Source organism: Salvia splendens, chromosome 3 (genome assembly GCF_004379255.2).
Source record: "Salvia splendens isolate huo1 chromosome 3, SspV2, whole genome shotgun sequence".
Taxonomy (NCBI): domain Eukaryota; kingdom Viridiplantae; phylum Streptophyta; class Magnoliopsida; order Lamiales; family Lamiaceae; genus Salvia; species Salvia splendens.
Window position 1 is genome coordinate 28980246 of NC_056034.1, and position 24377 is coordinate 29004622.

General features: G+C 45.5%; 1 protein-coding gene across 1 annotated transcript; it reads right to left on the minus strand.

Moving 5' to 3' along the window:
- Positions 1–10388: 10388 nt before the first annotated feature.
- Positions 10389–11264, minus strand: LOC121795625 (dof zinc finger protein DOF1.6-like). The gene has a single exon (XM_042194170.1). The coding sequence runs from the start codon at positions 11194–11196 to the stop codon at positions 10468–10470; it is 729 nt and encodes a 242-aa protein (XP_042050104.1). The 5' UTR covers positions 11197–11264; the 3' UTR covers positions 10389–10467.
- Positions 11265–24377: the final 13113 nt, after the last annotated feature.

Consider the following 24377-nt stretch of genomic DNA (forward strand, 5'->3'; position numbering starts at 1 on the left):
TCCTGCAAGAGCAGACGAAGCACCGGGAGGCTCAGAAGGAGGCTGCCGCCGTGGCTGCCCAGGGGGAGGCTCTCCGTGTTTACACGGAGAAACTCTTTTTGAGCAGCCAGTTCTCGGCCTTTGTCGGTAGTCCTGTAAGGCTAATTACCGATAAGGGCGAGCAGGGGGCCGACGTCGTGCTGCCTCTGTATAGCCGAGATAGCGGCTCGGCTTCAGAATCTGCCGCTCCTTGAGGAGCTCGCTTCATCCTCGTCCCTGCTTTCTGCTGCAGACCGAGTCCGGAGTTGTCGAGCTGATCGGGACGAGAACCTGGAGGCTATCTTTGCCTCCGGGGACCCCTTTCACCCGCTCGACTTACAACGGAGAGGGTGAGGCCGAGCCGCTGGAGCTGGGCCGAAGTCGAGCGGGCCGGGCATCCGGAGAAGGAAGCCGATCAGGAGGCGGAGGTGAGGCCGGCAGGATGCGAGGCCGAGGCTGAGGTAGCTCAGGAGAAGAAGCTGAACCAGACCAAGGAGCCGGAGACGAAGCTGGCGGAGTATGATTTCGTCTCCCTTCTCTTAGTCTAATTTCTTCCTTGTGAAATGGCCTTGAAGCCCTCCTAGTGTAACAAATTTTCCTTGTGAATGAAAAATTCTCTACACTTGTCTTCGTATAGCTTTTCGTACTCGCCTTTATTCCTGTTGTATTTTACTATCTGCTCGGTACAGCTGCCGAACTAATATAGCTGCTTTGTACTCAAGGAGATGGAGATACTTCACTGGAAACGGCTGTACTCTTCGGCTTTAGACGAAGCTGAGAAAGAGCTATAGCCGATCAGACAAGAATGACGAGCTTCTGGCTCGTTTAGTGAAGCTGGATGCCGATAATAAGGACTTAGAGTCCGATAAGAAGGATCTGGAGGCCGAGCTGAATACGACCATTGCTGAGAGGACTGCGTACGAGGATTACATCCGTGTGCGCGGGGAGTGACCATATCAGATGCTCAGAGTCGAGTTGACGAACTGTGGGAGGAATATCATGTACTCCGGAGGAACAATGCGCTGGAGAGCTCGGCTTGCCAACAAGTTGTGACATCACTAGCGGCGTTGGCTTCTCGTACAACATTGTTCTTTCTCGTTCTGCGCCCCTCCATAGAAAGATTCCTTCGGCATATCGTGCCAACAGATGCTCGCACTCCAGATCAACCTCTGGTTCCCTTGTTCAAAATCCTACTCCAAGTCAACAACGAACTCCGGATCAGCCGGAAACGTCAAGACAGAACGGGCTCAGGAGCAACCGGAATCGTCAAGACAGGGACGGACTGAAAGTCGCCGAGGAGTTGTGACTATGAGCGAGCAAGATCGGCAAATGCTTCGTGAAGAGACTCTTCGCCGCCGAGGTGCTAGACTTCCCGGGCTCAGAGAAGAGGTGGCAGGTCGATTAGAGCATCTCGTCAACCTGCTTATTCTGCGGCTGCCTGGAGCGCCCGAACTCAGCTTCACGAGGATTTTGTGAATAGATGGCTCAACTTTAGCAACCCTGGACAGTAGAATAGTCCTTTGTAATAGCGTAACGCCATCTCGTAGGGTAGCGGAGTTGTGTGCCGAACAAGATTTGAAAAATGAAATTTTGTTTTCGCTTCTAACACTCTGTATTTACAGCTTAGCGAAAAAATTTCATCGTACTTGTCCTCGGTCTTATGAAGTAAACTTCTTTGACCGGACTTGGTCCTTGGTCTTATGAAGTAAACTTCTTTGACCGGACTTGGTCCTTGGTCTGATGAAATAAACATCTTTGACCGGACTCGTCTTTGGTCTGATGAAATAAACATCTTTGACCGGACTCGTCTTTGGTCTGATGAAATAAACATCTTGACCGGACTCGTCTTTGGTCTGATGAAATAAACATCTTTGACCGGACTCGTCTTTGGTCTGATGAAATAAACATCTTTGACCGGACTCGTCTTTGGTCTGATGAAATAAACATCTGGTCTGATGAAATAAACATCTTTGACCGGACTCGTCTTTGGTCTGATGAAATAAACATCTTTGACCGGACTCGTCCTTGGTCTGATGAAATAAACATCTCTGACCGGACTTGGTTTGGGTTCTAATTTGGCGATTTTTTGTCGCCGGATCGAACTTTCCCTTGTCCTAATTCGGGCGAGTTTTATCGCGTGGATCGGACTTTCCCAGTTAACCGAAGTGGTCTTATGCAGTAAACCTCTTTGACTAGACATGGTCGTCCTCGGTCCTTATGAGGTAAACTTCTTGACCGAACTTGGGGTCGTCCTAATTCGGCGAGGTTTATCGCGTGGATCGGACTTTCCCTTATTGCAGTTCGTTTCAGACGAAGTGCTTATTTCTTAAGCCGAATGTGGGTCTTGTATCTTCCTGAGAAGCTTGGACTCACAATCGTTGGCTTATTGCAGTTCGTTTCAGACGAAGTGCTTGTTTAAGCTGAATTGTGGTCTTGTATCCTCTTTAGAAGCTTTGACTCACAATCGTTGGCTTATTGCAGTTCGTTTCAGACGAACTGCTTGTGTTAAGCTGAATTGTGGTCGTGTATCCTCTTTAGAAGCTTTGACTCACAATCGTTGGCTTGTATATGTTCTAAGAAGGGGATCAGCCTTCGAAGAACAAGATACCTCAGTAACATTTGTAAGAGACGACACGCACATAGACAGACAAACGCACATAGACAAAACGCACATAGACAAAAAGACCAAGCAAACAAAAGAAAGCACATTGACCGAACAGGACTCAAGACTGACTGACTGACCGGACTGTCTCTTACAAATGGAACTTTTTGAGGTTGGAAACGTACCATGTTCGGGGTACTTGTGCTCCTGACACGCGAGTCAATTTGTAAGACCCTTTGCCGAGGACTTCTGACACCCGATATGGGCCTTCCCATGTGGGTTCGAGTTCGCCCAGCTTTTCTGCTCGGCTTACTTCGTTGTTTCTCAAGACGAGATCTCCCACTTGAAATTGCAGCTTTTTCACCCTTTGGTTATAATACCGGGCTACTTGCTCCTTGTACTTGGCTGCTTTATGCAGGCCAATTCTGTTCTTTCTTCGGCAAGAATCTAGTTCGGCTCTCAGTCCGTCACCATTCATTTCTGAGGAGAAATTGAGTTCGGGGACTGGGTATGCCGATCTCAACCGGAATCACGGCTTCAGTGCCGTACACCATCGAGTTCGGCTCCGGTGTGACTTCGGTCATTTCGCCTGCCTCTGACTCCGGCTGCTGTGATTGTTATGCTTGATGGTGCCGAACTGATTGCTCGGCACTTTTAAGCGCAATCTGCGAACACACTTGCTCTTTTTCGATCACCTCGGATGACCGCTATCCCTCCTTTGGTGGGGAAGGTGTTCGGCGAGGAAGCCTCTGATCGCTATGATCGGGCTTCTTTTGTCTTCTCTAGATGAGCTGTCTAAGACCGTTTTCGACGGTCTGCCTCATCGGCACGAGAAAACTTGTCCGCAATGTCCCACATCTCTTGAGCTGTTTGCGGACTGCACTCCACGAGCTTTCTGTAGAGAGCTCCGGGCAGGATTCCATTTTGGAATGCCGAAATGACAAGTAGATCGTTGAGATCATCTACTTGTAGGCATTCCTTGTGGAATCTCGTCAGGAAGTCGCTGATCTTTTCGTCGCGACCTTGACGTATAGAAAGCAGCTGAGCCGAAGTAATCCGGGCTTCCGCTTTCTGAAAAAACCACCTTCTGGCGTTCCCGATGAGCAGCTCGGGGAACAGCTTGCACATATGGACCTCATTGAGACCCTGGTTCGCCATATTATACTGATAGCGTCCCAGGAAGTCATGAGGATCCACCAACCCGTCATAAGTCATCGACGGAGTTCGGTAGTTCTGTGGCAAGGGAGTTCGGGTGATGTCGGCCGAGAACGGAGTCTTCAATGCTCCGTACATGGCGAACCCGACATCTCTTCGGTATGGAGGAGATGGAGTTCTCCTGTGGTTCCGGTACCGAGGAGGACCAGGTACATGTCGGGGTTGAGGATTCTTCTTCCTGGTAGACACGGCACTACTTGCGGTAGCGACTTTCATGTCTGGATGAGGAAGGAGAATCCACCGTTTTCGTCTTCGGCTCTTGGCTCTTTTGCAGGAAGGCTAAGAACTCATCCTGCTTCTCAGCCAAGAACAGCTTGACAGCCTCATTCAAATCAGGCTGCTGGGAAGACTCGGTGTGTGGACCTTTTGAGCGGCTTGTTCCTTCGTGAAAACTGGAAGTAGCTGTATCCCGAGGCTGTTTTCCGGACCTGCGGGCTGGACTAGCTTCCTCATGGTTTTCACGAACGGTATTACGGGTAGTGTGTGATCTGGTATGCATTTTTTTGGGGTGGAAAAAGGGTCAAAAATTCGCTTTATCACAAATTTGGTTCTCTGCTTTCCACAGACGGCGCCAGTGATGAATCCGCGAATTTCTGATGTTAGTGAATGCAGGAAAATACAGATCACGACACAAAGAATTTACGTGGTTCGATTTACTGAAGTAAATCTACGTCCACGGGAAGAAAAGAGGGCAGAGTTGTATTGCTGGATCTGTTTTCTACAGCTTACAAATACAAACTTGCTATATGGTGTTTTATCTCTAGAGAGCTTAACCCCTTTTTCTACCAGATCTAAGTTCTATTTATATAAAGGACCAAGATCGTGGCATGCAGCACCATTTATTAGGTAGTGGATGTCGTGGAGATCGTGGCCTAAGATCGTGGATGTAGCGTAGGTGACGGCCTACGATCGTGGCCTGAGTTGACACCACGTGGTAGTGGGTGTGTTGGAAGTTGTGGAAATCCTGCATGGGTCCACTAACTCCTTGTTCGGTCGAATACTGAGACCGAACTGCTTTGGTTGCCGATCTGAGAGTAGAGCTTGATGCCGACCTGAGAGCAGAGCTTGATTGGTTGGCTTTTGCCGAGCTGTAGGCTGAGGCCGAACTCTTACTGAGACCGAACTGCTTTGGTTGCCGATCTGGGAGCTTGATGCCGACTTGAGAGCAGAGCTTGATTGGTTGGCTTTTACCGAGCTGTAGGCTGAGGCCGAACTCTTTGGTAATGCCGAACTCATACTCTTCCTTGGGCTTTGGGCTGATGGGCCGTTGGTGCTGTTGGGCTTGTTTAGTCCGTACCCCATCAAGGCCGAACTCTTTGGTAATGCCGAACTCATACTCTTCCTTGGGCTTTGGGCTGATGGGCCGTTGGTGCTGTTGGGCTTGTTTAGTCCGTACCCCATCAGTGTCCACTTTCTTCAATGACTTTTTTTGGAAAGTTCAAGTTTTGGGTAAGATAGTGATCATTGGTATTTCTTGCATCTGGCTCTTACTGTCAATATTCTAAAGTTAACATGTTTTAATGAATCTAATAGGTTCAACTAATAACGAGTTGTGTTGTTCGATTTTTTTTGGTCTCAAGATAGTACAACGTACTTGATCGCTAGCTAGCAAGATCATTTTCAAGGATACGATTTGTGATCTGGCTAGCTTTTTGTTGTATGCTTTAATTTAATTAGTTTAATATTGGTATTGAATGAATGTGCTTTTTTAGTGAGAGCGCTGAATATTGTACTATATAAAACTGATACTAATTTGAATTACTCCGTCCTATAAAAATGAGCTAATCTGAGATAACATGAGTTTAATGTGTAATTGATAAAGTAAGAAAAAAGAAAAAGTTGTTTAATAATATAGTGGATGCCAAAGCCCATAAATAATAAAATAAAATGGAGAAAAGGTTTTTATAAATGAATATGACTATTTTTATGGAACATGCGAAAAAGAAAATTCGACCTATTTTCTATGTGACGGATGGAATATTTTAGAATAGAAAAAACGGTTGGGAGGGTTAAAAAGGCATAATTGCACTACAATAATTTGATGAGTTGGCTAAGGATCAACTACCCTCCATCATTAAAGATTTTGGAATAGTTGAATGGTGACGAAATCGAGATTAACCAATCCAAAGTCCCAAAACGGTTTGCCCCATGAAAGATGGCATGTGAATGAATTGGCGAATTCGTAACCAAGAAATCATTACACCAACTAATCTATGTGTAAATATCTTGTGCTTCATTAGTTGTACTAGTCGGTTAATTTCCTTATTTTTAGAGCTGTTTACTTCCAATTTAGGTTAATATTTTTATTAGTAAAATGTGTAATATGGGCCAAATAAATTTTTGGCATGGATAAATAAAAGGAGCCCAGTGGCTACCAATTCAGATTGACAAGAATTTCACCTCACAAAAATAAATAAGTACCCATTAAAATAAAACGTTTTCTTTTTTGGATTGTTCTATTAAAAATGAAACGTTCCTTAAAATAAAAATAATATTATCACATTTTTTCTTTTACTTATTTTACTTTATCTTCATTAACTAAAAATATACTACATAAACTTTCGTATCGAAATTAAATGTTTCATATTTATTGAGACGAGGGAAGTATATAATTAAAAAACTGGACAAACTGTTTCCTAAGAGCATCCACTATAGGGGTGGCGCGCCGGCCGCCACGGAACTGCCACGACGGCGGCTAACTATAGCGGGAGAAGCGTCCGCCCCGGTGCGGACGCTTTTTTGGAGCGGAAGGGCGATCGGCGACTAGGCGCCGAGGACGTGCCGCGCCGACAGGCGCGCCGGTAGGGGGCGGACAATTTTTTTTTTCGTTTTTTTTTTAAATTTTATTTAATTTACCTATAAATACACTCTACTTCCCTCATTATTTTCATACCATTCCAACTCTTTATTCATACTTTCTCTCACTAAAATTTGTGGATTCCATTGGTATTAAAAATGGACGATTTGTGGAATGACGGGTGGAATTCTCTGATTCAAGAGGTGCAGAGGGAAGCCGACGAGGAGGATGTGGCGCGGGCGGCGGAATTGGCGGAGGCCACGCTCCCTCGTGCGATTACTCATCGTCGGACCATCCAACGAGATCATAGCGGAGCGCACCAGCGGCTAATGGCAGACTACTTTGTGGATAACCCCTGTTACCCACCTGAGATTTTCCATCGGCGTTTCAGAATGCACAACGGCTCTTCACCCATATAGCGATGAATTTGGCAGAGTGGTACAGGTGCTTCACCCTCCGAAGTGATTGCACTGGCCGGATCGGGCTGTCTACTTTTCAGAAATGCACCGTTGCAATTAGGCAGTTGCCTATGCCGGACCGGCTGATATGTTCGACGAATACCTACAGATGGGTGAGACGACTAGCCTAACGGTGCTCAGGCAGTTTTGTAAGGGGATCCGAGAAATCTTTGGTCCGGAGTTCCTACGAAAGCCAACCTCTGATGAAGGCCAGAGACTGCTAGATATGCACGGTTCGGTATACGGTTTCCCAGGGATGTTAGGAAGCATCGATAGCATGCATTGGGAGTAGAAAAACTACCCGGTGGCGTGAAAAGGTCAGTTCACTACTGGTTTCAAAGAAAAGGTCCATCGATGATTCTTGAAGCCGTTGCTGACTACCGTTTGCGGATCTGGCATGCGTATTTCGATGTTTCAGGTTCGAACAACGACATCAACATTCTGCAGTCATCACCTCTCTTCAATGATGAGTGCCGGGGGGAGGGTCCAGAAATCAGCTTCGTAGCCAACGGAACGCAGTACCACAAGGGATACTATTTTGCAGATAGGATATACCCTCGTTGGCCCGTATTCGTCAAGACAGTTCGCCAACCGGTTGGACCGAAGAAGCAATATTTTGCGCGAAAACAAGAGGCTGCTAGGAAGGATGTTGAGCGAGCTTTTGGTGTGCTCCAAGCGCGATGGGCCATTATACGGTGCCCGGCACGAGTTTGGCACGAAGATGATGTCGCGAATATTATCTTAATATGTATCATATTGCACAATATGATAATAGAAGAAGAAGGATTTGCTGCAGAGCGCTGGGCACCGGAAGATGGTGCAAGTTCAAGTCACGGTGTTGCCTCTGTGCCGATACAGATGGGTGTACCACATAGTAATGAATATTTGCTCCAACGTTTCACTGATATGCGCAGGAGCACAACACATGCCACACTCCAGGCCGATTTGATTGAAGAGGTATGGGCACGTATGGGAGGGGGCGCAGCGTGAAGAACATGTGTGATTTTCTATAGATTAAATTTTCGTTGTGTAATTTTTCCATTACTTTAATACGACGAAAATTTAGTGTTCAATTTTAATTTATTTAATTATAGCCGTTTTTTCTAATTATGTGTAGTATGATAATTTTAATTATAATTGAATTAAAATATAAAAATAAAAAATTAAAGTGAAAAGTGGCTAAAAAAGTGTCCACTATTGCTACGGACACTTTTTTTTGTGGGCGCGGACAAATACGAAGTGGCTGTGGACAAAAAAGTGGCGGGCTATTGGAAGTGTCCACCTTATAGTTTATGCTCTAATACACTCCTTGTTCAAAGGAACAAGTCTCAGTAAATGTAGCCGCATTAGTTGAAATTGAAGAAAGAGTGTGATGCAATGTGAAAGTTATTATGTATTTAACCGTAGGATCTAAGCTTTAAATGAAAGGGGTGTGAAATGAATTAATGGAATGTGAGACTCAATTATTATTAATGGTAAAAGTGAACGAGGACTCCCATTCGCGGACGGAGAGTAATTCGGTGGCTAACTTTTACTGCGTAGTACTCCCTTCGTCCCATTAAAGATGTACTCACTTTTATATCTATTTTATTTCCACTTTCTTACTTTACTCTCTCCACTCAATCCATAAAATAAAACTGCATAAAATCTTGTGCTGCCCAAAGAATAACCAATTACCCTATACCCTAGTTCAATGCACCTTTCATAATATGCATTAATAAGACTTATTTTGACCTCAAAATGATCTATCCAGAGCTAGGCATAGAAGCAGCCCTAGTTCAATGCACCTTTCATAATATGCATTAATAAGACTTATTTTGACCTCAAAATGATCTATCCAGAGCTAGGCATAGAAACTGCGTCGCTCTCTCTCTCTCTCAAATATAATTAGAGTTTTTGTAATGACTTAAATAAATTTTGGATGAAGTGTTTTACAAATAATACAGTGTGATTGCCCTGAATATTTTCTCGGATCATGTGCTTCTGGGATCATGTGTAGCACTAAAATCTATGTTTGGTGTTCCAACTTCCTATGCAATATTTAAAATCTCCAATTACTCCAACTGCATTGATTTGCCACTAGTTACAAGTATTACTCATAATTTTATTACTTAGCTACATTTGAACTGCAACAGTGAAATACAGAAATAAATTAAAGAAGTTAATTACACCAAGATTTAAAAAAAGGAAGTTAAATACAACCATTTAATAATGGACAGCAAATATATCAAACCGGACATCAAGTTTACATAGACATTATCTATCAAACGAGTATTATTGTACACTATATAGTATGCTACAATAAAAAATACTACCAATACTATCCCTCATATAATAAATATCTAATTAAGGTTGGAAGTAATGGTGTAATAGTATAGCATAGGTTGCATTGCATAGAGTGCAAGCATATATGATTATAATAGAATTATGTATAATGTAACATAACTTTTATCCCAACAGCTGGCCTAAAGCGCAAGGGAATGTATATACAATGTAACCAAAATGTAAATAATCATATCACAAATGAATATATATATATAGGCACTAATTAACATGCACTTGACAAAATGTAGGTGCACTAAGCTAGTTGAGCGCCATCTCTTCTATTTATAATCAAGTATTTAAATTATGGCTATTTATTCACTCTTTCTTTCTATACAATATTTTAGAATTTACAGTTGGACCTAAATATACACTACTGATAAAATCATCTTTTATCACGTCTGAGTTACATATTTTAAAGCCCTTAATTTAAACTTCAAATTTTACATTACCATAGATGTATTCGTTTCTTGTTCTTCAATGGCTAGAGTAACGGATTTCTCTATGTGGAAGATAATTCCTAGCTTCTTGGATTTAATATATAGGTACTCCACTATTATTTGAAATCAATTTTTAAAAAAATACTCTAGTTTCTAGCTTCTAGGATTTAACAAGAAGGAATGTACGTACGGATCCTTTTGTAAATTTGATCTCCATGTATAATGTTGGATAAATCGAAATCTTACCAATGTAAGAAAGAATTTATGCTAAAAGGTTAAAGTTAACTCGAGTTAACAGTCCAAAAAACCTCGACTTTAGAAGATTAAAGTTAAGTGACTCCGACATTGAAACTTTCTTTCTATTTAGTTAAGTAATCAAGACAATTAATTCTTCACAACAGTAACTCTCTTTAATTAATACTTATAATTAAAATCGCAACTTTTTGTGTTTGTAAAATACCGTGAAAACTAATACCAATTGGAATCGCAAAATGATGAATTATACATATCACGTATATATGTATACTACAGTATATTACAGAATTCTGATTCAAAACTTAAAAATGAAGTATACATTGTATAGAACATTATGAAATACACAATTTAAGCACAAAATCAAGACCTGAAAATAGCTTCAAGATGCAAACCACTACCAAAAGGGCTCAACAGCTCCGAATTCTGTTGACTCGCTTCAACTTCATATAGCGCCGAAGGCAACATTTGGTTGTGCAGCATCATTTCCGAACTCGGCCACACCGCCGCTTCCTCCCCCGGCAACGGAGGCAACACATGATCATCCCTCACACCTCCCAAACCACTCCCCCCCGCCGCACCAAACTGCTGCTTCGGAAACGTCGCGTCGAGTGATTCCCAATTCCCAATCCCGTGCCCTAATAATTGCGTCTCCGAAAACCTAATCGGAAACGATCCAATCTCCTGATCAGGCAAATGAGAGCCAATTTGATTCAGAGGGAGGAGCGCGTCCGCGTAGTGATTCTCCGGCTGCTGCGGTGGCTGATTGAGGAAATTCGCGTAGACCGCAGCGAGATCAATGCTGGCGCCGCTGGGGGAGATGGTGTTGATTGATCGGTTATTATTAGCTTGCGGCGCGGCGCGTTTGGATTTCCCTCTCCTGGTCTTCCGGCAGCCGCCGCCGACGGGGACGTTGCGGAGAGAGCCGCCTTTGGTCCAGTAGCGGCGGCAGCCCTTGCAGAAGTAGCGCGGCTGGGTTAAGCTGTAGTTGTTGTAGTAGCAGAATTTGGTGTTGGAGGAGCCGCAGCGAGGGCAGGCCGGCGATAACTCGGTGTTAGGCTTCCATCTTCTTTCCATCCCAACCCAATACATATATACTCATGGGTTAGTTAGAGAGGAGAGGAAGAGGCGTCTGTGTCTATAATCTCAGCGGATTGAGAATGAAGGGAGTTGTTGAGGCCTGGCTAAGTAAATATGATGAATACGCGCACGTGTGGGAGAGAGGACTTCAACCAAGGCGGAGGCGAATGCTAGGTGTCGGTGTTAGGGACACGTGGCGCTGTTTGATTGGTGGGGGGAAGGGAGTGTGGTGGGGGCAAAGGCCTCGAGAGCGCCAATGGGATTGCTTTCTACAACAGACAGGTTGGGGTTAAATAAGAATATAAATTGTAGGATTACAATGCTTGTTGTTTTCACAAAATGGAGGAACTTCAGTCATGTAATGTGTACTGCCTATCGAGCTCCCATCCCGTCACTTTATAATTTGGGTAAATAGTCGATTTTTTATTTGAGTAAATGATGGATCCGCGAATTTCTGATGTTAGTAAATGCTGGTAGAGAATGAAAACTACAACACACAGAATTTACGTGGTTCGATTTACTGAAGTAAATCTACGTCCACGGGAAGAAGGGAGGGCAAGATTGTATTGCTTGATCTGGGATTACAGCTTACAACACAGACTTGCTATATGATTTTATCTCTAGAGAGCTTAACCCTTTTCTATCTGATCTAAGTTCTATTTATACATTGAACTAAGGTCGTGGTTTGCAGCCCCACTAACAAGATCGTGGGTGAGCAATAACTGCTCAATAACTGCTTCGTACCACTAAATAGATCGTGGGTATAGCGGAGGTCGTGGAGGCCTTTCATGAGTCCACTAACTCCTAGTTCGGTCGAATGCTGAGACCGAACTGCTGGACTTTACCGATCAGCTCTTGCCGATCTGAGAGGAGAGCTTGACTGGTCGGCTTTTACCGAGCTGTAGGCTGAGTCCGAACTCTTTGGTCGTGCCGAACTCTTTGGTGCCGAACAGATACTCTTTCTTGGGCTCTGGGCTGATGGGCCGTCACTGTTATTGGGCTTGCCATTAGGGTTTAGTTCGTACCCCATCACTACCCCCCCCGAAAAGCGAAGTGAATCACTTCGGCGAGGTGAGTCACTTCGGCATTCTGGATAATGGTAAGGGGGAGGCTGACGTCAGGGGACGTGCCTTGCGCGTGCCTGCATTAAATGCGACAGTAAAATCCGGCCGTTGAATCCTGAAAAGGTGGGATTCGAAACGGCGCAACGATCTCGAAATCTTTCCCGAATCTGATAAATATGCTCTTTCTTCCTCATTTGAACACCTTTGCTGTTGCGTCTTCTATACTCTCTCTTTTTCGAGAAATTTTCTTCCGCTTTCAAGAGCTTCTTCAGACTTTCTTCACCTTCAAAAAGTAAGAAAAATGTCTTCTTCTTCTTCTTCGGAGTCGGGTAGCGGTAGGAGAGGCGGTAAGGGGTCTTCTGGCCGGAAAGAGTCCGGGGAGAAGACCGTAGAGTATTTCCATAGTATTTTGAGTAAGGATACTGTGGTATCCCTACCCGAAAAATACTTTTTTCCTGGGGGGAGGGCGGTGGTACCTGACGGTGATCATAGGGCTGACTCCCCGCCGGAGGGTTACGCCACCGTGTACGAGGCCTGCTTAGAATGCGGGCTTCGTTTCCCCCTCCCTTCTGCCTTTATAGATCTACTAGATTTTTTTCAGCTTCCTTTAGGCCAGGTGACTCCGAACTCTTGGAGGCACTTGTCGGCCTTCGCTGCCGAACTCCGTAGGTTAGGAAGGGATTTGTCTTTGAAGGCGATCCTTAAATTCTTTCAATTTAAGAGGAAGGGGTCTTGGTTTTACTTGATCCCTGTACAGCCCTTTAGGGCCTTTTGTAAAACGAAGTGGCCGAAGTGGCAAAATCGCTTCTTCTACTATGATAGGACCGCGGCTCCTAGTTTTCCCTGGAGAGGGCCGGAGTCCGTTATCCGTCATCCTCGGCCTGAACCGTTGGACGAGCTCGATGGCGAGCTCAACAAGATTCCCATAGTTAGGAAACAATACACGGAGTCTGAGCTCGTCAAGGGCGACGTCGTGTTCGACATCTCGTCTTCGGACGAAGAGGCCGAGGGTGAGGATTTCTCTTTATCTTTATGCTCTACTGCTTTAACGAAGAAAACCTGACTTTGCTTTCTTGCTTTTTGGCAGTGTACATGCTGAGTAAGGCTAGCCGCAAATCTTCGGAGCCCAAGGAGCCGGAGAGGCCGAAAACCACCAGCTCGGCGTCTGATGCCGAGAGGACTCCGAAAAGGCAAAAAACCTCTTCGGATCCGAAGAAGCCGGAGTCGACTTCGGCAAAGGGGAAGGGGAAGGCCCAGAAGCCCCCGAGAGCGCCAGAGAAAGATGTGGTCTTGGCGCCTCCTTCGGAACATATCTGTGAGCCGTTTTTATGGCCCACGGACTTCGCCGAGGTGAATTCTCTTCTTGATTTTCTGGCCTTGCTTTTTTCCTGTATTTTTTGTGGCCCCTTTGTTGACTTTTTCTTAATCCATTTTCAGAGGAACGATATGCTCTCCAAGCTCGTCGCCGTCGAACTCTCCAAAGCGTCCAATGACTATGCTGAGATGCAGAGGAAGTTAGCGGCTGCTTGTCATCGGGCCGAACAGGCTGAGGCTAACTTTGAGAAAGCCAGAGCTGCTAGGATTTCGGCCCAGGATGAAGCTCAGTTTGCCAAAAACCAGCTCGTCATCCAGCGAGAGCAGACGAAACGGAGGGATGCTGCCGCCGTGGCTGCCCAGGGGGAGGCTCTCCGTGTTTACACGGAGAAACTCTTTTTGAGCAGCCAGTTCTCGGCCTTTGTCGGTAGTCTGGTAAGGCTAATTACCGATAAGGGCGAGCAGGGGGCCGACGTCGTGCTGCCTCTGTACAGCCGAGAGATAGCAGCTCGGCTTCAGAATCTGCCGCTCCTTGAGGAGCTCGCTTCATCCTCGGTCCTGCTTTCTGCAGACCGAGTCCGGAGTTGTCGAGCTGATCGGGACGAGAACCTGGAGGCTATCTTTGCCTCCGTGGGACCCGTTTCACCCGCTTCGACTTACAACGGAGAGGGTGAGGCCGAGCCGCTGGAGCTGGAGGCCGAAATCGAGCGGGCCGGGCATCCGGAGAAGGAAGCCGATCAGGAGGCGGAGGCGAGGCCGGCAGGAGGCGAGGCCGAGGCTGAGGTAGCTCAGGAGAAAGAAGCTGAACCGGACCAAGGAGCCGGAGACGAAGCTGGTGGAGTATGATTTCGTCTCCCTTCTCTTAGTCTAGTTTCTTCCTTGTAAAATGGCCTTGAAGCCCTCCTAGTGTAAAAAATTTTCCTTGTGAATGAAAAATTCTCTACACTTGTCTTCGTATAGCTTTTCGTACTTGCCTTTATTCCTGTTGTATTTTACTATCTGCTCGGTACAGCTGCCGAACTAATATAGCTGCTTTGTACTCAAGGAGATGGAGATACTTCACTGGAAACGGCTGTACTCTTCGGCTTTAGACGAAGCTGAGAAAAGAGCTATAGCCGATCAGACGAAGAATGACGAGCTTCTGGCTCGTTTAGTGAAGCTGGAGGCCGATAATAAGGACTTAGAGTCCGATAAGAAGGATCTGGAGGCCGAGCTGAATACGACCATTGCTGAGAGGACTGCGTACGAGGATTACATCCGTGTGCGCGGGGGCTTGACCATATCAGATGTTCAGAGTCGAGTTGACGAACTGTGGGAGGAATATCATGTACTCCGGAGGAACAATGCGCTGGAGAGCTCGGCTTGCCAACAAGTCGTGAAATCATTACGGCGCTGGGCTTCTCGGTACGACATTGTTCTTTCTCGGCGCCCCTCCATAGAAAGATTCCTTCGGCATATCGTGCCAACAGATGCTCGCACTCCAGATCAAGCCTCTGGTTCCCTTGTTCAAAATCCTACTTCCAGTCAACAACGAACTCCGGAACAGCCGGAAACGTCAAGACGAGAACGGGCTCAGGAGCAACCGGAATCGTCAAGACAGGGACGGACTGAAATTCGCCGAGGAGTTGTGACTATGAGCGAGCAAGATCAGCAGATGATTATTGCAGAGACTCTTCATCGCCGAGGTGTTAGGACTTCTCGGGCTCGGGGAAGAGGCGTTGGGTCGAGGATAGCATCTCGTCGACCTGCTTATTCTTCATCTGCTCGGAACAACCGAACTCGGCTTCCAGAGGATTTTGCAGATAGGTGGCTTAACTTCAGCAACCCTGGACAGTAGAATAGTCCTTTGTAATAGCGTAACGCCATTTTGTAGGGTAGCGGAGTTGTATGCCGAACAAGATTTGAAAAATGAAATTTTGTTTTCGCTTCTAACACTGTATTTACAGCTTAGCGAAAAAATTTCATCGTACTTGTCCTCGGTCTTATGAAGTAAACTTCTTTGACCGGACTTGGTCCTTGGTCTTATGAAGTAGACTTCTTTGACCGGACTCGTCTTTGGTCTGATGAAATAAACATCTTTGACCGGACTCGTCTTTGGTCTGATGAAATAAACATCTTTGACCGGACTCGTCTTTGGTCTGATGAAATAAACATCTTTGACCGGACTCGTCTTTGGTCCGATGAAATAAACATCTTTGACCGGACTCGTCTTTGGTCTGATGAAATAAACATCTTTGACCGGACTCGTCTTTGTGTTCTAATTTGGCGATTTTTGTCGCCGGGATCGAACTTTCCCTTGTCCTAATTCGGCGAGTTTTATCGCGTGGATCGGACTTTCCCAGTTAACCGAAGTGGTCTTATGCAGTAAACCTCTTTGACTAGACGTGGTCGTCCCCGGTCTTATGAGGTAAACTTCTTTGACCGAACTTGGTCGTCCTAATTCGGCGAGGTTTATCGCGTGGATCGGACTTTCCCTTATTGCAGTTCGTTTCAGACGAAGTGCTTATTTCTTAAGCCGAATTGTGGTCTTGTATCTTCCTGAGAAGCTTGGACTCACAATCGTTGGCTTATTGCAGTTCGTTTCAGACGGACTGCTTGTTAAGCTGAATTGTGGTCTTATATCCTCCTTAGAAGCTTGGACTCACAATAGTCTTTAATAATCGATCTAAAAAGGGGATCAGTCTTTAAAGAACGATATACCTTGGTACCATTTGTAAGAGACGACAAGCATATAGAGACAAAACACATAGAGAAAAAATGAAAAAGACGAAAGAAAAAACTTTAAACTTTTTAAAAAACGACAAGTAAAAGGTACAAGTAAAAAACAAACAAATAAAAACATGTACCCCTATGACCGAACTAGACACAAGACAGACTGACCGGACCTTGTCTCTTACAAGTGGAACTTCTTGAGGTTGGAGACGTGCCATGTTCGGGGTACTTGTTCTCCTGACATGTGAGTCAATTTATAAGACCCTTTGCCGAGGACTTCTGACACCCGATACGGACCCTCCCATGTGGGCTCGAGTTTGCCCAGCTTTTCTGCTCGGCTTACTTCGTTGTTTCTCAAGACGAGATCTCCCACTTGAAATTGAAGCTTTTTCACCCTTTGGTTATAATACCGGGCTACTTGCTCCTTATACTTGGCTGCTTTTATGCACGCCAATTCTCTTCTTTCTTCGGCGAGATCTAGTTCTGCTCTCAGTCCGTCGTCATTCATTTCTGAGGAGAAATTTAGAGTTCGGGGACTGGGTACGCCGATCTCCACCGGAATTACGGCTTCAGTGCCGTACACCAGACTATACGGAGTTTCACCGTTGGAGGTTTTGGGCGTAGTTCGGTAGGACCATAGGACTTGAGGGAGATTTTCTACCCATTGTCCTTTGGCTTGTTCTAACCGAGCTTTTAACCCTTTCACCAGAATCCGGTTCGTTACTTCCGTTTGTCCGTTTGCTTGGGGATGGGAGACCGAAGTGAACCGCTGTTGAATGTTCAGCTCTTGGCACCAATTCTTGAACGTCTTGTCGGTGAACTGAGTCCCATTATCCGAGATGAGGATGTGGGGTATGCCAAATCGGCACACTATGTTCTTCCAGACGAAGTCCAATGCCTTTGAGCTCGTTATCGTAGCTAATGGTTCAGCCTCCACCCACTTCGTGAAGTAGTCCACGGCAACGATAAGGAATTTCATTTGCCGAGGAGCTTGAGGAAGTGGTCCCACTATGTCTATGCCCCATTGCATGAAAGGCCAAGGGCTTTGCATAGTGTATAGATCGGTCTGCGGCATCCTTGGGACATTTGCATGAATTTGGCACTTCGTACACTTCTTGACGAGCTGCACTGCCTCTTGTACCATGGTTGGCCAATAATATCCCCATCTCAGAACTTTTTTAGCTAAAGCTCTGGCTCCGATGTGGCTACCGCACGATCCTTCATGAACTTCTCTGAGGATGTAGTCCGTCTCTTCTGGTCCTACGCACCGCAATAACGGCTGGAGGTAAGACTTTCTAAAGAGGACTCCTTCATGAAGTTCGTACCGAAGTGCTCGGCATGTGATCTTCCGAGCTTCTCTCTTATCCTCGGGCAATTGTCCTTGATCCAGATACTGCAAGATCGGCGTCATCCAGTTCGGCGAGCTGGATACTGAATGTACCTCGGCTTCATCAATGCTTCGATGCATTAATTCTTCCGCCTTTGAGTTCGGATCTGAGGCCAACTTACTTAAGGTATCTGCTCGGCTATTTTCCGCTCTGGGAATGCGGATTATCCGAAAATAGGAGAAACTTCGGCTGATGCTTTGCGCTTTGTCCAAATACTTCTTCATTCTCTCGTCACGAGCTTCACTTGTACCCAACATGTGATTTACTATGACTTGTGAATCACAATGGACTTTGAGAGATTTGACGAGCAGACTTTGCGCTAACTGGAGTCCGGCCAGGAGGGCTTCGTACTCGGCTTCATTATTAGTAGTGGGGAATAGGAACCGAAGTGAGTAGGTTACCTCGTGTCCGTCGGGAGCGACAAGTAAAATACCAGCTCCACTTCCCATCTTGTTTGAAGCTCCATCTACGAATCCGCTCCAGCAGTCCGGCGGCTCTACTTCGGATTCCAAGGGCTGTGCTAGTTCGGCATTGGCAGAATTCTTCTGTTCGGCAATAACAGGAATTGCTTGATCGAACTTTGCTTCTGCAAGAAAATCTGCCAAGGCTTGTCCCTTGATGGCTTTCCGAGGTAGATATTCAATTGTGTGCTCTCCCAACTCTATAGCCCACTTGGCGATTCTGCCTGATGCTTCTGGTTTGGTCAACACTTGCCGAAGTGGCAGATCAGTTAAGACGCATACCTTGTGAGCATAGAAGTATGGCCGCAGTCTCCTTGCTGCATTTACTAATGCCAGAGCAATCTTTTCCAGAGGTTGATACCTGGTTTCTGGACCTCTTAATGCTCGGCTTGTAAAATAGATGGGAAGCTGCTTTAGGCCTTCTTCTCGTACAAGCACCGCGCTGATGGTTTGATCCGATGCCGCTAAGTATAAGAATATTACTTCGGCTTCGGTTGGAGCAGAGAGAATAGGAAGCTCGGCTAAATAACTTTTGAGCTCGTCAAAGGCCTTTTTCTGCTCGGCTCCCCACTCGAACTTTGGTGCCTTTTTCAACACCTTGAAGAACGGCAGTTGCTTTTCGGCTGCTTGGGAAAGGAATCGATTCAGGGCGGCTAGACATCCGGTTAGCCTTTGCACGTCATGTATGGACTTCCGCATTGCCATGTTCTGAACGATTTGAACTTTTGAGGGGTTTGCCTTGAGTCCGTCCTTTGAAACCCAACAACCCAGAAACTTTCCCGAATCTACCAAAAAGGTACACTTTTGGGGATTAAGTTTGAGGTTGGCTTTCTTGAGCACGTCGAGAGTGGACTTGAGGTTGTGCTCGTACTCCGAAGTGCTTTTGCTTTTGACGACTATATCGTCAACATACACTTCGACCTCCTTTCCAATCAGGTGCCGAAAAAGCTTGTCTACCATCCTTTGATAAGTGGCTCCGGCATTCTTTAAACCGAATGGCATCTTTTTATAAGCGAAAATGCCGAAATCAGTAATGAAGGCCGTTTTTGAAGCGTCAATCTCATCCATTAAAACTTGATGGTATCCTTTGTACAGATCAAGAAAACAAAAAATTTCAAAGCCTATCAAAGCTTCTACTTTTTTATCTATGTTCGGAAGGGGATAGCAATCTTTGGGACAGTGCTTATTTAGATCGGTGAAATCTATGCACATCCGCCATCCTCCTTCCTTTTTCTTGATCATGACAGGATTGGCCACCCACGAAGGATACTTCACTTCGAATAACACATCCGCCTTCAATAATTGACGGACTTCGTCATGGATGACTTGACTTCGTTCTGCCGCAAAGAGTCTTTGCTTCTGTTTTATCGGCCGGACTGAAGGATCAATATTTAACCGATGAGTGATTACCTCGGGGGGCACTCCGGTCATGTCCATCGGAGACCATGCAAAGACGTCCTTATACTCCTTGAGGAGCTGGATGGTTTTTTCCCGAAGTAGGGGCGTTCCCGCGAAGCCGATCTTAACCGTTCTGGATGGATCGTCTTCGTACAGCTGAACTGTCATCGAGTTCGGCTCCGGTATGACTTCGGTCATCGCCTCTGACTCCGGCTGCTGTGATTGCTATGCTTGGTGGTGCCGATCTGACTGCTCGGCACTTCTAAGCGCAATTTGCAGACATTCCTTTGCTCTCTTTTGGTCACCTCGGATGACCGCTATCCCTCCTTTAGTAGGGATCTTGATGGTGAGGTGATAGGTGGAGCAAACGGCCCGAACTGTGTTGAGCCAGTCTCTTCCCAGGATGACGTTGTACGGGGACCGAGCTTTCACCACGAAAAACTCAATCATCGTACTGGAGCTAGTAGGCGCTTTCCCCACCGTGATCGGAAGGCTGATAATACCTTCAGGGCGGGTGTCCTCCTGGGTGAAGCTCTTCAGGGGAAGCGGAGCCGGACTGAGCCGAGCTGGGTCCACTTCTAGTTTGTCGAAGCACTCTTTAAAAAGAATGCTAACCGACGCTCCTGTATCCACAAACACCCTGTGGATCAGTTTGTTTGCCACTCCGGCTTGGATGACAATGGCGTCTTGGTGAGGAGAGATGGCCGGGACGGGATCAGCAGCCGAGAACGTAATCACTTCGTCCTGCTTCAGCCTTTTATGCGTTGGCTCCTCTCGATTGGAGCCTCTGCGTTCTGACTTTAGGGACGACTTGGTCTTCCCGGCAGGGAGCGCGTCAATAGTCTGGATTACTCCATCATATTGCGGCTCGTCATCGTCTTCGGGATCCGGCTGCCTTTTCGGATCCTGAGGAGCGCAGTTCGCACCACTCTGCTTTTTATTCTTCTTTGGCTGCTTGCTTCGGTATTTTTTCAATGTCCCTGCATTCACAAGAACATCGATACCGGCAGCCAAGTTTCTGCACTCCTCAGTATCGTGACCGTGGTCTTGATGGTAGGAGCAGTAGCTATCCTGTGGTCGGCGCGCGGCTGATTTCGTCATCCGCTTTGGCTTTTCGAATAGGTCAGAGTGCAGTTCGAAAATTTCCGCTCTCGGCTTGTTCAGCGGTACGAACTGAGCGGGCGGCTTCTCGGGATTGAGACGAGGTCCCAATCTGTCTTGCACCGGAGCCCTTTGAATTCTTTCAAATGGAGTCCGGCGAGGATGCCCCTGATCGCTATGATCGGGCTTCCTTCTGTCTCCTCGGGTCGATGAGCTGTCTAACGACCGTTTGCGACGGTCTGCCTCATCGGCCCGGGAGTACTGGTCCGCAATGTCCCACATTTCCTGAGCTGTCTGCGGACCGCACTCAACGAGCTTCCTGTAGAGAGCTCCGGGCAGGATTCCATTTTGGAATGCCGAGATGACAAGCAGATCGTTGAGATCGTCTACTTGCAGGCATTCCTTGTGGAATCTTGTCATAAAGTCGCTGATTTTTTCGTCGCGACCTTGACGAATGGAAAGCAGCTGAGCCGAAGTGATTCGGGCTTCCGCTTTCTGAAAGAACCTCCTGTGGAAGGCATCCATTAGATCTCGGTAAGATCTGATGCTGCCCTGGGGGAGGCTATCGAACCACCTTCTCGCGTTCCCGATGAGCAGCTCGGGAAACAGCTTGCACATGTGGACCTCGTTGAGACCCTGGTTCGCCATGTTATATTGATAGCGCCCCAAGAAATCGTGAGGGTCCACGAGCCCGTCGTAAGTCATCGACGGAGTTCGGTAGTTCTGTGGTAGGGGAGTTCGGGTGATGTCGTCCGAGAACGGAGTCTTCAGTGCTCCGTACACGGCGAATCCGATATCTCGTCGGTATGGAGGAGATTGAGTTCTCCTGTGATTCCGGTACCGAGGAGGAACTGGAATATGTGGGGGACGGGGATTCTTTCTCCTGGGAGATGCGACACTACTGCGGTAGTGACTTTCTTGTGCGGAGGGAGAAGGAGAATCCGCCGTTTTCGTCTCCGGCTGCTTTTGGCTTTTTCGCAGGAAGGTTAAGAATTCCTCCTGCTTCGCCTCCAAAAACTGCTTGACAGCCTCATTCAAATCGGGCTGCTGGGAAGACTCAGTGGGACGATTTTTGGAGCGGCTTGTTCCTTCGCCATGAGAACTGGTGGTGGATTTATCCCTAGGCTGTTTTCCAGACCTGTGGGATGGATTGGCTTCCTCCTGGTTCTCACGGGCAGGAATACGGGTACTCTGCGATCTGGTATGCATTTTTTGGGTGGAAAAAATGGATCAAAAATTCGCTTTATCACAAATTTTGTTCTCTGATTCCCACAGACGGCGCCAGTGATGGATCCGCGAATTTCTGATGTTAGTAAATGCTGGTAGAGAATGAAAACTACAACACACAGAATTTACGTGGTTCGATTTACTGAAGTAAATCTACGTCCACGGGAAGAAGGGAGGGCAAGATTGTATTGCTTGATCTGGGATTACAGCTTACAACACAGACTTGCTATATGATTTTATCTCTAGAGAGCTTAACCCTTTTCTATCTGATCTAAGTTCTATTTATACATTGAACTAAGGTCGTGGTTTGCAGCCCCACTAACAAGATCGTGGGTGAGCAATAACTGCTCAATAACTGCTTCGTACCACTAAATAGATCGTGGGTATAGCGGAGGTCGTGGAGGCCTTTCATGAGTCCACTAACTCCTAGTTCGGTCGAATGCTGAGACCGAACTGCTGGACTTTACCGATCAGCTCTTGCCGATCTGAGAGGAGAGCTTGACTGGTCGGCTTTTACCGAGCTGTAGGCTGAGTCCGAACTCTTTGGTCGTGCCGAACTCTTTGGTGCCGAACAGATACTCTTTCTTGGGCTCTGGGCTGATGGGCCGTCACTGTTATTGGGCTTGCCATTAGGGTTTAGTTCGTACCCCATCAGTAAACCACTACAAAAAAATTTATTTACCGAGCACATACAATTGTGCTCGGTATTGCAATATAAAAAACTACTACGTTAACTTGCAAGCAATACGAGCACGGTAAACTGGCTCGGCTTGGGAATTTGGCTAGGGAACTATGGCGCACCGAAAGTGCTTGGTCTTGTGAAGTTTTTTTCACCAATAGATGCCACCAAAACTGTGTTCGGCATACAAAAAATACTGGTGCAATTATTATTGTCACTATAAATGGCGAAATATCTGCAATAAATTTTCATTTGTCACTAAATTAACAGAGCACTATAACTGTGCTCGGGGGTTAAAATCGTGCTCGGGGTTTAAAAAAATATTCATGCAATACTTCAACAATTTGGTCATGGGAAATATCTGCAATTGCATTTTATTTTTATCGATTTAACCGAGCACTATATATATGGTTGATATATTGCGAGCACTGAGATTGTGCTCGGGATTCCAAAAAAAAAAAAAACTCATACAGTACTTAAACAATTTTGTCATGTGAAATATTTGCAATACATTTAAATTTATTTTTATTGATCTAAGCGAGCCCATTTTATGTGCTCGGAATATTCAAAATATATGATTCAACATAACACATCATAAACATATTGTTTAGAACTAATTAATGAATTTACTCAAATTACCATTATATTATACTATTAGTTAGAATATTTTCAATTGAAAGTCATTACAAATAGTGCCACGACCGCACTTTGCTAAGGATAGCAAAGCCGGAAAACCGTGACTAGGGGTGGGAAATAAGAAGAGGGGAACAGAAAGGGGATAAAACAATGACCGAATATTCACTTAGAAATAAAGAGAAACAACTTCAAATTAACTCTTGATCACCATGAAGCGAAAAACCTTATCAATAGAGATTTATCAGAGTATACAAGAACAGGCGACGCAGTCCAACACATTAGTACGCAGCGGAATTTAATGCGGTTACATGTATGGAGACATGCACCTCCGAGAGCCTCTACTTAAAATAAAAAGAAAATCATAACTCTGCTCAGCATTCTCCACCATAACTGCTCAATCTGCACATTTAGAAATATATGCAGGACTGAGTACAAAGATACTCAGTGATCACATTGCCGAAATATACACATATATGTTGAAAATATTTTCATGTCATCACAGTAATACTCGAGCTTTTTCTCTTAAAATGCCCGAGCTTACTAAATTCTTTGTGAGCTAAAGTTTGACTGATCAGTCTAAGTTCTTTTGTACTTCTGCCATATCTGAACACCAAGTGTCGTGGAGACGGTGCTCTTCCACGGTCACCTACATCTTTCTCCAGCCGAGGAGGTGGCCACCTCCCAACGGCCTCTACTATATCATCTTTGTGCCATGGAAGGTGGCCACCTTCCACGGTCACATGTGTACACTAATCCGAGTAGGGACACCACCCTCACACGGACTCAAATTCGATTCTTAAGTTCCAACCAAACAGATAAGCATGATACACATAAAACAAATAATTTATGGAAAGACAACATCATTCGCATAAATAACAAACTTGATGATATGCATTCCATTTTCTCATTATCTTTTCTTTTCTTGACTCAGGGGGTTCAATCTTGACTAGTTAAATCAAAGGAATTAATTATCCAAAGAATTGATTCAACAAGGAATTATTCTAGTCTCGTTGGTGTTCTTCTCCCTTAATCATTTCTGAGTTCACCTCTTATGTTCATAACATAATCCGAAGATTTGCTTTCTTACACAAAAGCAATAATTTAAATTTCATAGATAGCTTATTAACCGAGAATTAATTATTTAATTAAATCTGAACTTTTAATTCTAAAGGAAATAATTTAACCGAGCTCAACGATTTAAATTAAAACTAGC